This window comes from Lasioglossum baleicum, chromosome 16, assembly GCF_051020765.1.
Source record: "Lasioglossum baleicum chromosome 16, iyLasBale1, whole genome shotgun sequence".
Classification (NCBI taxonomy): domain Eukaryota; kingdom Metazoa; phylum Arthropoda; class Insecta; order Hymenoptera; family Halictidae; genus Lasioglossum; species Lasioglossum baleicum.
This window is the reverse complement of record NC_134944.1, coordinates 11,358,815-11,375,564: the sequence shown is the minus strand read 5'-3', so window position 1 is coordinate 11,375,564 and position 16,750 is coordinate 11,358,815. Positions and strand designations below refer to the sequence as shown.

General features: G+C 34.5%; 1 protein-coding gene and 1 long non-coding RNA gene across 2 annotated transcripts; one reads left to right on the top strand and one right to left on the bottom strand.

The window, feature by feature from the left end:
- Positions 1 to 643: 643 nt before the first annotated feature.
- On the bottom strand, positions 644 to 7,156 carry Kra (basic leucine zipper and W2 domain-containing protein kra). The gene is made up of 8 exons (XM_076441676.1): positions 6,997 to 7,156; positions 4,092 to 4,163; positions 3,738 to 4,018; positions 2,458 to 2,762; positions 1,983 to 2,226; positions 1,469 to 1,688; positions 1,212 to 1,389; positions 644 to 973 (listed from the first exon to the last, which is right to left on the bottom strand). Exons 2-8 carry the CDS (start codon positions 4,150 to 4,152, stop codon positions 964 to 966), a joined length of 1,299 nt encoding a protein of 432 aa, XP_076297791.1. The 5' UTR covers positions 4,153 to 4,163; positions 6,997 to 7,156; the 3' UTR covers positions 644 to 963.
- A 1,325-nt stretch (positions 7,157 to 8,481) lies between these two features.
- Positions 8,482 to 10,954, top strand: LOC143217163 (uncharacterized). Its single transcript, XR_013010745.1, has 5 exons — positions 8,482 to 8,758; positions 9,397 to 9,490; positions 9,658 to 9,778; positions 10,065 to 10,151; positions 10,290 to 10,954. It is a non-coding gene; the product is annotated as an uncharacterized LOC143217163 (long non-coding RNA).
- Positions 10,955 to 16,750: the final 5,796 nt, after the last annotated feature.

Below are 16,750 nucleotides of genomic sequence, written 5' to 3'. Positions count from 1 at the left end.
TTTTCTCCGCGTCTACCGATTTTTATGAAATTTTCAGAATATGCATGTATAAAAATCTATAAAACATATTTTTTAAATTTTCAATAGGGGCCCACATTAAGAAGTTGCAAAATGCAACGTTTAGTATTCTCTAAACAATTCCGACCAATTGCAATTTTTGAAAAAATTTCTTTTCACATCACGTAGTAAACTAATTGCTCTAACTTCTCCAAAAAGTTCAAATCGTATAGTACAATATTTAAAAAGTTATCAGCTTTTTGAGAGCGTTCAAATGTTAATGGGAGTCACTGTATGTGCAAGTAGAGTTTGAAATATTTTCAACAATTTGTGCAAACTTTTATCAATGGACCAGATAAAGTAATATATGAGTAATTAAATGCTAGTTAATATTAAATTATGGTTCGGCGTTGAAGTACAACATTTTATTCCAAATAGCACTTAATGCAAAGGCAAATATATTTCCACAATTACACAACTTAAAATCGGTCGTTAATATTATTACAGGAAGTTAGGATTTACCAAAACTTCAAATATTAAACATCACCTGACAATATATATTTTCTATAAACTAATACAATATTCTTATACAAAGAAAGAGGGTCTAAAAATTATGCACACACAGGGATAAAGATCTATTCTTCAATTACTTTTTTTGTTATTCTGTATATATTTTGTTGCGGTATTATAAAAATGTAACACAAAATATTTCTTCTTAAAGTAATACAATTTAAGGACATTGCAAATTTACATTTTATCTCCCACACTAATTGGATGCCGGTAATGTCGATTCCTGTTTATTAACAATTAAAAAGTTTTATGTACTTCGTCATACTGTGCCTCGCAATAATACAAACTTTGGTTTTTCAAAATTTCTATTTGTCAGTACAATCCAATTGTAGTTTATGCCTAATTCATTTTTTAAATTTTGGATGAAGTCCAAAAGTTAGATTCCGATAATGAAGGTTATGTTATCCTGAAACACGAAAGAAATGTGGTTAATGAAATAAGCAAGACGAAATCTTAACACGATAAGATCCACGAGATAGCTACTTTCTTCTCCTTACTTCTCTCCAATATTAAAAAAGTTATCATTCTCTTTAGAGCGTCCGAATATGAATGGGAGTCACTGTATGTGTGCAAGAAGCAGAGATACTCTACAGATTCAAAAAATAGCTTTCTCGTAGAGCCTGTTATGAATTAAAATCAAATACTTTTGTTGCTTTTCTTCTTCTTCTTCTCCATCTTCCTCTTCTCCTGATTCAGATTCTTCTTCGGCTATCTGTAACCACTCTACGAATTTTTTCATTTGGTGTAGGAAAAGCAGTTTTCCTTTGACAGAATGGCCTTCCTTGTACCACTTTAAAATCACTTCTTCCGATATTACATCAGCTAAATGGAAATTCATGATTAAAATAAAGAAATTTTCAGGAAACCTGTATAAATACATTTATGTTTTCATATCACTTACTTTTATAAAATAGTAAAACAATTTTTTGGAAGACTTTCATGAAGTTCATATTTTCATAACAGAATTCCTGAATTTTGAGAATAAGTGCTAGCTCAGATCTGGCAGTGACTGTGAAAGCATCAAACAGTGAAGTGTATACTTTTAAATGTTTCAGTGCTTGATCAGCTACCAGTTCTTCCTTTTTGTTCCATTCGGCTTGACCCATTACAACACCCCAAATCTATAAATTTAAATCGATATCAATATAATTACAAAACTATTATTAAGTAACAGTAATTAATTACTAGTTATGAGAATAGTATAGCTCGTGTAATCATTCAATTTTAAGGGTTTGCATTCGTAGAGTTTCAGAAACATGATTCGTTAAAAAGCTTCTGAACTGTTACAGAATATTTAACTAGTTCTTTTAAACAATTTTGAAACAGCACAGTCGTGAAAACTCCTATTAGAAAATTTTTGGTAGGTAAACTGTGAAATGTGAACGTATAACAATTAATAATAAAGCCACACTTACCAGACCAATCACTTCATGTTCAGGAATGCCATTTCTTTGTGCCATTTCTTTGAGATCAATTATGATATCTTTCATTGGGCGATTATCGGCTAGATCGTCCAATAGAAGTTGTTGTAAATCTCGTTTTGCTTCCTGACTTGCTTGAGCTTTATGTAATTTTACAATATCTGCGAGACCAACTGCTTCGAATACAGATCGAAAATACTCCTCTGTTCGTTTATTGGGTGGTACAAATTCCATTAACCTTGGGAGGTACAATTTCATTAGAACAAAACAATCATATAAGATATGCATTCAAGGTTTACATTGTACAGTAAAGTCGCAATGCTTCTACGTCTCGGTGACCGAGGCCTCTCCGCGGCCACAAAAAATAGTATTCGATCCCGATTTGTGTCACAACACAGAACCGAGTATTGACTTAGATTGGGACTTTACAGTATAATATAATAGCAGACTTCTCAAAACGTTTTTGTACCTTCTTTCAATGTTGCCTCGTTTCAAAGCAGTCATTAAACTAGATAAGCCCTTCTCATCCCTCCAAGTAACAAAGACTTCTAGTAAAAAGTCTAGTGCTAAATTATCCTTCACAAGATGTTCATTGATTAAAACTGATAGAACCGACGGTGGTACAGAACCATTAGAAATCCACAAAGCTGTCATTCTGGCTAATTTTATTCTTTCTGTAGTAGAAAATCCCTTCATAAAGACCAATACTTTTTTCATTTCATCTTCAAACATTTTTTCCAAATATTTATAGCGTCGCATAAGTTTGACGAATACCTACAAATCAAATTACATTCAACATTGTATAAAGGTATGTTATGAATAGACTGCGGATGTTTATGTTAACATTAAGGGAGTATTCTATTCTATTTTTTGCATTTTCTGTAAAGTAGACAGGACTTTTTTGAACACGAGAAAGGACCATTGTATGGACCTTGGTTAGCAGACTAGTCGTAAGTATGCCATTCTCATATAACTGGTGTGAGAAACTTTAAACGCGTTTTTCTCGAAACAATGTTGTTTTACATGGCTGACATGATATCTCAAACTCTAGTCGACCGATTTACTTCAAATTTGACGTACACCTTCAGTGGATGTGCCGTTATCGTCTGAACCAGAATGATAGAAAAAAATTTCTTTATTTTTTTTTAACTCGATAAACATGAAAAAACCAGGAAAATCGATATTCAAAATTCAAAGTGCCGCCATTTTGTAAATTTTCACTTTCTTTTCATTCTGGTTCACACCATAATCACAATTATACTAATCGAGAATCCTTTTGATTTTATCATTTCAGATAAGCAGAATGATCGAATCGTGTCAGCCAGTAGGACACTTTTTAAACGAACCTTGTTCAACGACATGTAACTCCGTCAGTTTTGATCATTTTCACTTTAAAAAAATTGTGAACATTCGTAGAACACAAATAAATATGTATGCAAAATGCTGATATTAAAAAACTTATATATGTTTTGTAAAAAATTCCCTAAACAGACCAGAAAAATGAGTCTAGACTAGAGAATACCCCCTTAAGAAGTTGTAAAATGCAACTTTTAGTATTTTCTACACAAATCCGACCAATTGCAATTCTTGAAAAAATTTCTTTTCACAACTTGTAGTGAACTAATTGAAAAAGTTCAAATCATGCGGTCCAACATTAAAACAGTTATGGTCTTCTTAAGAGTGTTCAAATATTAGCAGGAGTCACTGTATGTTTAAAGATCCGCAGTCCGGTTGTAAAGATTAACTTACTTGTTCAAAGTTCCGCATTGATTCCATATCTTCTGGTTGATCGAAGACGCAAGCAGTAGTTTTGACAGGTTTGTCACCATCTTGAATAATAAAACCGCCGGGAACCAAAAGACCCCCAGCTATTAAAATGTCAAATAGGTCTTCTCCGTACCGGCGGTAATCTAATTTTGAACCAGCTGCATCCAAGTACTTCGAAATCGCATCTAGGTCGTTACCAGCTTTTTCCAAACCCAGTATAATAGCATCTCGAAATCCGTTTGGATCATACTTTTCTTTTTCATCTGAAAGTTAACTTTTTCTTTACTCGTGCTCTTAAATGTTATTTAAAACTATGTTATTATTTCTGAAGCGTACCTCTTTTTCTGGTCTTTATGCGTTGACCTGACAATATTGGTTTTTCTATTTTTTGACTCATACAATACCTTTCTGAAATTTTAATAACCATAGTCATTAGAAGTTTTTCACTTTTTTCTAATCTATGCACATCAATACCTTATCAATTGATATCAATGGACTTAAAACTGCATCGATTGAATATTTTGTGCAAAACATGGCACGAATACATTGCTGTTACATTTAACTAGGCGAAACTTCTGAAAACAGGTCAGGACTGATTTAGCTGAAAGTTTGAAGATAGTCTCGTTTTTAATTAAAAACGAAAATTATGATCCGAACTTTTGAAGAACCTGTTTTCAGAATTTCAGCGAAATCGAAGCATAGAAGTTTTCAGAATTACAAGGAGTAACACTAAAAAGATAAAAACTTTAATTGGGTCCTAGATTTTTGTATGTAAAATCAAGCTACTTGCAAAATTTCAGTCAAATCAGACATGATCGGTTTTCAGAAGTTCACCCTTCAATTAATATGTACTAGAATTCATAGTATTTGTGTTGTCTTTTGCAAATGTAAATAAAATTTCTTCCCCCACATTCATTAGAAGTTGGGAAACTACCACTTTTCCTATTAACCCTTAGCACTTGAGTGGTGACTCTGAGGCGCCACTAAAAATTGCTATACTATTATTCAGAATATTGTTTAGACTATTAAATATGTTGGTATCTAATCAATTATTAAACATTTAAGCATTATATGAGGTATTAGATCAATTTCGTATCCATCAAATTTAAAAAATCATTTAATTATTAGAAATATTTTAGGTTGGAAGAAATGTTTATTTTTCGAGTTGAAATAGCTCAGAGTGCAAAGGGTTATAAGAATAATTTTATAGAACATTTCTTTTCACTTCTACATTCTAATGTAGCTTATATCTAATAAGTAATCAGTTCTATGACTATGTCTCTAATATCAAAATATACTGAAACAATATTAACAATTTTGATTAAAAAGTTAGTTCAATATTTAACTATAAAGCTTGTTCAGAAGAGTATGGTAAGTCACATGATTTCCAATAATTATTCTAAATCACTGATTTATATTGATCAATTGTATTGAAAATGCAATAAATTATAACCAACGAAAATTGCTCATTTTCTGTAAGATTAATCAATTAGAGAAATGAGCTATCTTTATCTTAAAAAGAATTCCAAACAGATCTTAATGAAGCAATTACTAATGTATTAATGTAGCAACTTATACTTTCCTTATGTTGAAGACCCGAGAAATGCTAAAACTGTCTATTCACAGCTTATAAAAAAATCTAAATTATCTTAATGACTTAGTGACTCCAGAGTCACCACTAAAAATTGCTATACTATTATTCAAAATATTGTTTAGACTATTAAATATGTTGGTATCTAATCGATTACTAAACATTTAAGTATTGTATAAGGTGTTATATCAATTTCATATCCATAAAATGAAAAAAATTATATAAAATTGAATTATTCTAGAATTATTCAGAAGAAATGTTTAATTTTCATGTTAAAGTAGCTCTGAGTGCAAAGGGTTGAATACTTGCTTTTAAACATACTTATTGTTGTAATTGAATAATTGTAATCAAAGTTGTAATCATTATAATTTCTTAATTATGCAAAATGGAACAAATATTTTACAAAAGCATTGTATACTTTTAATTTCAATATGAATTTATTACTCCATTTAAATAAAATTGAAAAGGACCCCATTTTGTATACTTCACAATCAACCTAAAAAATTTCTTGTACACTGAATGATCCTGTATTCCTCTGTTTTTAATTTAATTGAAAGTTTACATATGCTATGATTTTAGAAGACACAGCTTGTGATACTTTTTCTAAGGACCCACGTTTGTTATCTTTTTAAAGGATACAATGTGTCAGATGTCTCATAAATCATAAATAATTATATGTTACTCATATCAGTAACTATTAGTAGATTTTTCTTTGTTATTTAATTGAAAAACTGAAGTTTACATATGCTATGATTTTAAAAGAAACAGCTTGTGATGCTTTTTCTAAGGATATATTTTTCTCTTTTCTTTTTCTAAAAGATGTAATGAGTTAAATATCTGATAAATGATAAATAATTATATGTAGGTTACTTATATATCAGTAGCTATTAGTAGATTTTTTTTTGTTATTTAATTGAAAAACTGAAGTTTACATATTTTAGAAGAAACAGCTTGTGATACTTTTTCAAAGGGCCCACATTTGTATCTTTCTAAAAGATATGTGTTAAATATCTCATAAATGATAAATAATTATATGTTACTTATATCAGCAACTATTAGTAACGTATTTAGTTGGTACTATTAATATAAAATAACCTAAAATTTGTTTTAACCGAGAAACAAGGTCATATTAAAAATACGTTTAAACAAATTTCCGCTATATCCCTTGTGCTATATCTATGACTAACATTATTATTATTCACACGTTGAGAAACATTTGCGATGGTAAAATATTGATATTTAAGTCGCAAAAACGAATTTATTCCGTCGTGAATGATACTTGAAAATATTTTTCTTCGGAATTGTCGATTTTATAGGGTCAGGCGGAGTGGAATACGAAGACAAGGCACGTAACATGTAACTTTAGAGCTGCTGTTGGCAGTTCACTATCAAATGGCGCCTTTTACTAAATATACCGTCTGATATCACAATTTATAGTTGTTAAATACTTAGAAATTCTGTCGATCATTCGAGATTCGTATAAAACTCGTATATTTTAAGTATAGTCTATTATTTCTAAGGTTAAGGTCATGTAATGAGACCACGATGGCTGAAATCTATGAAAATGTTATACTCTGTGCGACGGTTCCAGTTGTTTCGAAAACGAGGACTAATTGAATAGTTATTGAAGATATTTGTTCTTTAACTTACATAAATGCACGTACAACTGTAGAACTACCCTTTTCCAGGTGAATAAAGGCAATAAGAAATATCTTAAAGAGGATTTTGAGTACTCGAGATCAGCGAAACCGAAGAGAATCAATCTGAGGAGAAGTTACAATTGACAAGGAATAGATAGGATACTCGAATTTGTGTTTCATAACATCTCCTTAGCGCCATCTAAATGAGTTAAGAAGGAAGAGGGCGCTAAATACCAAATAATTCAATTTTCTATATATTTCATTGTAATGTACTATAAAAGTAACGGAATGAGATACATATACATGTATTATTTTATGTATATTTAAGTCAGTCATAATTAACTTAGGTAATATTAGACATATGGGCAGTAGCTGCAATATGTTTTCTTTGTGGGTTTATTTATCATTACTAAGAAGTTGCAGAAATTGTGTCATCCAGCACTTATGGATATCACGTAGGTGATCTAACTCCAAGTGAATAGAAAACAATTATTTTGTTTTTGACGTGCGTCTCATTGGATGACAGCAAGAAAAACGTGTTTACAGTATTTCTCCGTAGCGTCGCGCAATTCAGGAAGCGAAACGCGACGATGAAGAGGGAAGTAAAATTCCTTCGCGTGTCTTCATTGGTTGACGATTTGTTATTGCGACGTTGCTGTTCTCGTGGCCAATGACAGAGACAGAGAAAAATAGCGCTGAGCCACGGACTAATTGACTATATAGATTACGAAACTTCGATAGCTTCGGTGTCTTAGCCCGTTCGTAAATTATATTGATTGCGGATGTTTATGCAATTTACAATTTTTGTAGGAAACTCGAATCAAATAAAATCTTATTGTCCGTAGTACTAGCCTTTTTAGATCTGAGATAAATTAAAATCGTACTGAATTCTGTCGTATTTTATTTCTCAGCATTTTTTGAAAATTTTCAGAAGCCATAATTGCATAAAAGTCCGGACGCTAATATACAAATATTATTGCGTTTTTCAATGCCTTCGATTGGTTACATCGGGTAAAGATCACGGACTAAAGAACAAAAGGACTAAAAGGAGCATTGTGCATGATTCTGCGGAGTCGGGGGTGAGTCACAAGACGGAAACGGAAGCAGTGCTGCGACATGCTGCAACTGTTCACGCGCATGCGCGGCCAAAACACTAACGTATCTACAATTACAATCAGACCATAGACATATAGAGATAGACTGCGCCGTCTTATGGGCGAGTTGAAGCCCACAATGGCGGCGCGCGGTACAAAGAGTGAGAGAGAGAGCATTAGCCGGGGTCCATAGCGCTCTCTTTCTAATTGATGTGTCGACACATCATATAGAAAGAGAGCGCTATGGACCCCGGCTAATGCTCTCTCTCTCTCGCACGCCGCCATTGTGGACTTCAGCGCTTCGTTCAGGCCGCGCAGTCTATCTCTATATGTCTATGAATCAGACCAATATCAGACTACAATACATTAGGATGATGTAGCGGGGCCCTGAGGCAGTGCTGGGCAGTGCTTCGATTGAGCCCAACTTTTTTGATACGATGGATGGCCGCTAGAGGCGCTGCGCGGAAAAACAGTAACGTATCTACTATTGGGTAGATGAAATGGGGTTCCTTGAGCACCCCGCAGAATTTTAAAAAATTTATATGATTTGATTCTGAAAAATGAATGTATAACAAGTGTATTTGTGTATATTTTGTAACTTTAGTAATGATCATGAAATTAATAATTTTCTATACAAATGTGCAGCAGAAATAGAAACCATGAAGAGCAAGAAGATTGGTAATAGCTTTACTTCTTTTTACGATATCTTGACAAAAAGTTCAAGTGAATTAGCAATAAATAAAAATATAGTAGAGGCTTTGAAATTAGACGATTATAAGACAAAATTTCCAATATATGCTAGTACGATAGATAGTCGATTTAGAAGGGGCATATGTAGAAAGAGAAAAGCTACTGGAACATGTTAGGGATAAGTTTTAAAAAGCCTTTCGGAATTACCACTTTTTTGTACTGAAAAATATATTTAGCTACCTAAGCATTAAAGATTTAACAATTCTATTAGTTGCTACTTTTATACCTCGTCTGTGATACTACATACAATAATACACATATGTATATAATAAAGTAATACAGTACATTATCAATTTGTAATTTATTTTTTATCGAATGCAAAATGTATTTGGACATTGTATTCGATTGTTACATCATTGTACTCATTAATTGAGAACATAAACCGGTTGACGCATACCTTGGCATGTAATGAAATGCAAAATACTTCTGTATATTTGTATTTAAGAGCTCATCTAATACCAAACACCGAAAATATTCTTACCATTAATAAAAACCAGTAAATACTAATTTTACAATTTTTTTATTTGAGTCTGTAATGAAAATTTTTAAAATGTATTCCGGTATAGTGCTGCCCCCACACAAAATCCTAGCCTGGATCAGATCCCACACCCACAATAGAGACGCAGAAAATATACGATGCAAAGCAGGAGCCGTTACATGGTGAGTACCGTTTCCGTGTTTCGTTATTTGATGGAAATCAAGATTATTTACCTCAATTTTCCAAAAATTTATTATGTATTTAAGCGAGTTATTTATTTTTTATTGATTTAAATTTATTCTTGAGTCGTGTTACCTACTAGCGATAATTTGATCTTGTTTTGTGACAGATTCCGCGGGAAAAGAATGAACGTTTGAAAGAGCATCTTGGTAGCGAGATCGATGCTTTCGAGAATCGAATCGTGACGTAGCGTCATGGCGGACTTTCTTGAAGCAGGAGAGGACGCGAGCGTAAGTACAAATTATCTTTTAAATGAAACTGTGTTATTCAACATTTTATTTCAAGCCCTTAATGAATAATTAATAAATATTCAAGTTGTGAATTATTTATTCCCTATTAATTCTAATTTACTCTTGTTTCGTGACGATTAATTGGCTTTGAATTCGTGTCGTTATTTAATTTCCGTTAAAATGAATTTCGACTTTATAGTCAACTTGAATTATTCATTTATTGATTGTGATTTAGTTTCTGACTGTTCGCCGATTGAAGTGAATAAATTTGGTCTTTTTATTACAGATTCCGAGGGAAAAGGGTCAATCGATTGAAATCAATCGAAAGCGTGACGTAGCATCATGACGGACTTTCGTGAAGCGGGAGAAGACCGTGAGTACAAATTAAATTTCAAACTATACTGTGTTATTGAACATCTTTATTCTTACCATTAATTAACAATTAATAAATATTCAACTTTAATTATCTAATTCCTATTGAGATTAAATGAAGTTATTCTTTCTGTTACAGAGCCCTAAGGATATTAAATATTTTGAGGCAGCCTACCTTGACGACCAAAGACAACATCGATACTGAGATCGAGAGCAACGTGTCGTGTTGTCCTCAAGGGGGAGAGAATGTGAGTACCAAGAGACATTTTTACAATGAATCTTTATGAAATTGTACGAATCGATTTTAATATGTAACTAACCTCTTGCCCTACAATTTCGTGTCAGACTCGTGATGAAGACTCTGACCAGAGTCTAGTAAATATATATGTTATTGATTTTCTTTAAATCGAGATGAAATTCTATTTTGAGTTTCGTTAATGTATAGTTATTGGAGAACATGTAGGCATATAATAGATATAAATTTTCTTCTTTTTTAGCAAATTACGAACTACAAAGAAAGTTCTAATCACTCAAACCGTAAAATAAATCGTAGGGCAAGGGATTAATAATTAATAATTAGTAATTAAGTAGCGTAAACTGTACAATGATTGGCACCCTAAGCCAAAATCGTAGTAAAAATCTTTCCATCTTTTTTTGAAATGTTTCAACGAGCTTCACTTGCTATTATTATAAGATAATAGAGATTTTTCAGCAAAATAAAACAGTTTTACGAGTCATAAATCTTTTATTATAAAATATATTCAGTGAATAACAATCGCAAGACAAATACACAGTAAGAAGTAAACGTTAGACAGGCTATTTATTGTTTTATAAACATATACGCACTTATTACATCTGTAGTACAGTCCGAAATTAATAAATTTAATAAAACACTATTTACACTGCACTGTGGTCATCCGTCGGTCTTACTGGATGTACCAGCGTTGCTAACAGTTATACGTGGAACTCTGTTATGAAAACTTACAACGTTGCTTTGAAATATAAATAACAAGCAATATAAAATGATTTTCTATACCAGGAATTCTTAATATTTGCCGTTTAAATCAAAAGTGCCAATAACTACTGCACTGCCAGCAACAGTACAGTTTACCCTATACATATATGTAATATATATTATAATTTTATTACAAAAGCAGATAATTTGTATTATTTTTTGTAACGGTTAGACAGGATTGAATATTTTTTTTTTATATTATTGTAAACTAAATGAAGTTATTGCTCAAAAAATAAGAAATTGTCAAGCTCCATGCGGCACGTTTTCCCGTAGTTCGATTAATCCAAAATTCTTCAAAAAAAAATTCAAAGTTCGATAAATTAAAGTCCACGCTAATATGCGCGCTATCATTTTGTCGAGGAGTGTATTTGTATAATCTGGAAAGGATGCGAAGGATCAACATTTCTAGTACGAGGAGAAAGAAATGGATCTGTTGATTCGAATCGACGCTGGCGCATCGTTATAAATCAAAACTTTCGGAAAGGTAGTTCTATTCTCCGGCGGCACCACGACACAATGCCACCGGCACACAATCGTACGCGAAACGAGACGAAACGCGTCCGTTCAACCGATTTGTTTGCTCGGCCGGTCCACGATCGAATGAAATCCGCTTAATGTAATCGAAGGGTTTTCGCTCTTGAAAGAGGTTGCACGGGTTTGAAAACACGTCGAAGAGGGTCGCTCGATGTCGAGCGTGGGTACGGGGGTGATGCCGAGAGAACCGGATGGGAAAGTTAAAAAAGGGGGAAAGAAAGGGGCAGAGTTCGACACACGCGACACGAGCTTACTTTTAGTTTTTGCACGCCACTTGAAACAACCCCCGGGGGCATTAATCTCGTTTAATCAAACAGCGATAATACTTCCAACGACCCTTCATTTTGTTTATCCTCGTCCTTCGGCAGTGTGTTAACTGTACCTACAAATTTTCGAAGGAAGCCAACGTTCCCAGTAATGAACATTCTGTTTTATACGCAACGAACCAAAATGTTCCCGAAAGTGTTCTCGATTTCAGGGATTGAAAACGTACCGTTTTAACGGGGTAGTCTCGTTTCTAGGATTGCAAGGGTGCAGGATGCACCTACTTATTTCTCATTCATGCAAAGATGAGGGTTTTCAGTAATCAAAGGCATCATGAAAGATGCAATCGCCCTCAAAAGTCCTATTTTTACGTTTACGAGGCGTTTGCAATATTTGGCAGCATGTAGGTGTCGCAGCTTTATGAAAATAGCTACACGCGCAGCTGTATATTCCCGAATAATGCAAATTACGCTGACTAGATGTAGCATCTTTTTAAAGGCTCCGTGCCTAGGTGCGTGGTGTTGCGAGTGCTTCCGGCTTATAAACGCAGGTAGAAAGTGTGGTCGATCCTGACGAAGGCAACGAAAAACACGACCGCCCATTGTGAGAGATTTGATGACCCTGTGGGCTCAGCGTCGAGCTCATAAATTGGTAAAGGATCTCCTTCCTTTGATCGGGACGATGGAATAAGGACGGAACTATCACCCCACCCAGGCTGCAACCCATGTTCGTGATTTTTCATAATACGATTTCTTCTTTTTTAGTTGTATACGAAAAGTCGCATTGTGGCTACGTTTGACTTGCAGTTTGTCGTCGGATCGTAGTCGAAAAAAAAATGTGTTAGCACGCTCAGTATTTTGTAATAATATAACTACAACAAAGAGCAATATACCGTCACCTCAACGAAGAAAGCGATGATTTCATTAGTTCTTTTTCACAAACATCGATTGTTTGCAAAATCCTCAGGTGGTAGGGAAATTTTGCCACCACAATTTTGAAATACAATTTTCTTGTAATTCTGCAAGCTTAACACAGATTTACAAAGTTAAAAAACGTTCGCACCATGATCTCTCTATTTTTCCTATACTCTGCAATATTTCAGCTTTAATTTAAAGTCTGTTAACAGATCTTTGCCTATCCTAAGGTGTGTGAATCACACGCTGTAACTGTTTTTACACATAATTTCTTGACACTCTGTACAAACGGAAAGCAAAATTGTATTGTATTGCGTTGGCAAGAAAGTAATTTGGGTATTTTAAGGTGAAATAGAGCCCAATTGTTTTATTCAAGCATTAAAATTTAACGAATAAGATATTTTTCCTTTTGTTCGGTGATATTTTGCCAAAAAGAATAAATAAGAAAATACTGTATTGATTAAAGTTCATCGCTTGAATAAATAAATTTGGTTTTATTCCGCCTTCAAACACCGAAATTACTTTCTTGCCAATCCAATATTTCCACGCGATATCGATCTTTTGTTACTGATCTTTTATCTAGCGCGTTTGGCTGCTGGAAAACCCCATGTTCGCAATATCGAGAAATGAGAAGGTGCATCCCGCACCCGTGCAATTCTGGAAAAACGAGTCTACCTCTTTAAAGCTCTGCGATGCTTTGTATGGAATTGACAATCGATATTTATATTCATCTTGGCCCTACTGTCCCGTTTCCGCTCGGTCTCGTCGACATATCAATTAAAATGTAAGATCAGATAAAAATCGAGCCTGAAGGGGGAAGCGCTCGCTCGCTATTTTATGCGATTCGCTCGCTACACGGGAATTACGAAGCGCGGCCTGGTGCCTGGTGCACATAAATCAGTCGTGTTCCGTCAACGACATTCGATTGAGCTCACTCGTCACGTGACAAACTAGCGCAATTCGGACCACCTTTGTTGGGACAATTTAAAAGTTGTGTTCCCATGGTTTATTCAAGAGCTCGGCCTCTTCTATCATCCTCGACCAGAATATTCAACAACTCGCAACGTACACGGTAACTGCGACTATACTCCGTGACAATACTATAAGGCACTGTACAAAACCATATCAATACAAATCTGACAATCCATGAGAGAAGTATGTTCCGGTAAACTACAATTTGTAACTATAAAAATTATAGAGTAACAATAAAACTAAAAATACCTATTTTCAGCCGCGACAAAGCTATAAGACATGTAATGTGTTTAGCGACCACTGAAGACCTTTATCTGTACGGGTCAAACATTTTTTAGTCTTACTTTTCTAAATCGTCAAACTTGGTGAGAAAATTTTGCAAACCACGCTGCGGTTTCTCGACTTCTATGCCTCAATAGGCATTATTCTGTTTCTTACGTCCATGAAAAGGGGACAAAATGGTAGAACACGTGTTTACAAAATGGAATCGAGGGTGAAATGTCGTTATTTATCACGATGGATTTCCACAATTACTCTTCGAAAGTTTAAAAATCTTCGAAATACGAGTGACGCTGTAGTTACGCACCGCAGCCCGTAATTCGTTGAACGATTTGGTGAATTTATAAAGGGAAGTGGTCTCCATGGTTCTTCCTAATGCCACGAGACGAAGAAAAATTCGCAGAGGATGCGTATCCGCAGCATCATCGCCTACTCCGACCGGTTAAAAGTTAAAATCGATCTTGATACGGACCGGCAGCACAGGTGCGGTGGACATAAACAGCCGAATGCTCGCCACCGACAAATTTCAGCCGGTCGATTATATTTATCGCTTGATTCCAGTCGGCAGATTACATTATTTCGATGTTTAAAGCGTTACGCCTCTGTCCCGTGTGTTTCCCCGGCGAAGATAGGAGTTTCGATGTGGTGGCGGGTCGACGACAAAATATTCAGCAGGTTTTCGAGATCTCCACGCTAAACGGACTCAAATAAAGCAATCTCCACGATCAGACAACGACGACGCGGCGGCGTTTGTCTTTCATCCTCCATTTTACTTCAGCCCGTTCCCACTTCTGGTCAGAGCTCCCTCCACGCAACCACCATCCCCCAACCCTTTCGAGTATTTTGATGACAGTGGCCACTGGTCACTGCTTGCGGATCCAGATTCCTCCTCTTTGTCAAGGGGGCCCCTTTTGACAAAGTGGAGGCGGTAGTCTCCTGAAGAATTAATTGCATTCAACAATATTTACGTCCTTTCGTCTACGAGATTCCCTCCTTGTCCTTTTTCTTTCCTTTTCTCTTCATTTCTTCCTCTTTCTTTTGCTCTCTTGCCATTTTTCTTTTTCATCCGGCTGGAACGGACTGGACCGGGTCAGCCTGATTCTCCATCTATTAACTAGCGAAGAAAGATGTCGCATGATTTTTATCGAACGTGTAAAGATTCTCGTGGTCCACCTTTGCTCGAGACATTATTCCTGGGAACGTGGAAGAAGGGAATCACGTTACTACTCTGGCAGAAATTATTCGATTAAAATCGTCCACATGATTGTTCAACGAATTATTCTTGAGTGTGTAAGTATATATGTGTGTGGATACGTGTACACAACAGTTCCCAAACGTTCCGCAGCTGAAAGAAGCTATTATTAAATCCTGGAATACAATAAGCGAAGAAATTTAAAAAAGATTATTTAATATGCAAGAAAGGAAGTTTCCACACATTATTAAAATTCTTCATTTTAGAAACTTGTATCATAATCAGTGCCGTAACGAGGGCGTGGGTTTGGGGCGCAAAACAAAGAATACCGATCCGGTTAAGGGTCGCTTGGACGCTTTTCAAATCTTGCAAAAAAATCACGAACTCTCATTACAAAACACGTATCCAAATCTAGACATAGAATTAAGGATTTTCATAACAATGCCTGTAACAACAGCTCCCTGCAAATGTTTGTTTAGCAAATTAAAAATTGTAAAATCGTACCTTCGTTCTTCTATTGGACAAGAGCGATGAACAAACATGTCTATAATATCAATTGAAAAAGATGTTGCCAAAACATTAAATTATGACGATATAATAGATGTGTTTGCAAATGAAAAAACGAGAAAAATTACTTTATAAAATATGCTGAATGTTTTTATGATATTATTTTAACATATATGTACCTATGTTTTGTATTACTTTTATTTTGTCGTCATTGAATATGAATAAAAATTTGTTCTTATTTAGGTTATAGATTATTTATTCATATTCATACAAATACCTTGACAAAGGGTCATTCCAATGCCAAATCGATCACTTTTTGCAGGCACCATCGTCGATTTTGTTCTAAATGAAATATATTGTAGTCCATGTGTGTGAAATTAGGGGGGGTTTAAGTCATAATTTTGTCGGTTTCGTAAATGTTGAAAAAACGTGAAAATTTTACTGGTGTGCTATAGTTATATGCTTCACCGTATTTGTGTATACATACAAATGCTAAAAAATATTCTAACACGGGGTGCTATAGTTATGTATATATACAAATGCTAAAGAATATTCTAACACGGTCCAAAGCTGACGAAAAAAAGAGTTATCGAGTAGATATTTCTAGTAATTTTTGTGAATACAAGCCGCGGTTTATGTATTTTTCTATTCTTCGTTGCGCAGTCGAATCCAATTGTTCCCCTTCGGCATCCCTGGAAGATTTTGCACTTTCCGTGCAACTGTGACTCAGGTCGCACGTAAGGATACGACCAGCAAAGTTTACTTTAACTATTATAACGATGATCGGGAAGGGTGAAGCTGTTTTCTCTTCCTTTTATCTTTGCCATACCTACGATCATTTGTTTGATATTTGAAAATCAAACAATATGTCTATACTTATGTTTAGACGATGCTACAAGCTACTTCAAAATAATATATTTGTG

Excerpts from the sequence above, each read along its gene's own strand:
- Kra (XM_076441676.1), bottom strand. The coding sequence starts at position 4,152 with ATGAGTCAAAAAATAGAAAAACCAATATTGTCAGGTCAACGCATAAAG. Across the intron at positions 2,763-3,737 it reads CAATGCGGAACTTTGAACAA|GTATTCGTCAAACTTATGCG; the intron begins GTAAGTTAATCT and ends TTTGATTTGTAG. Across the intron at positions 2,227-2,457 it reads CGAGGCAACATTGAAAGAAG|GTTAATGGAATTTGTACCAC; the intron begins GTACAAAAACGT and ends GTACCTCCCAAG.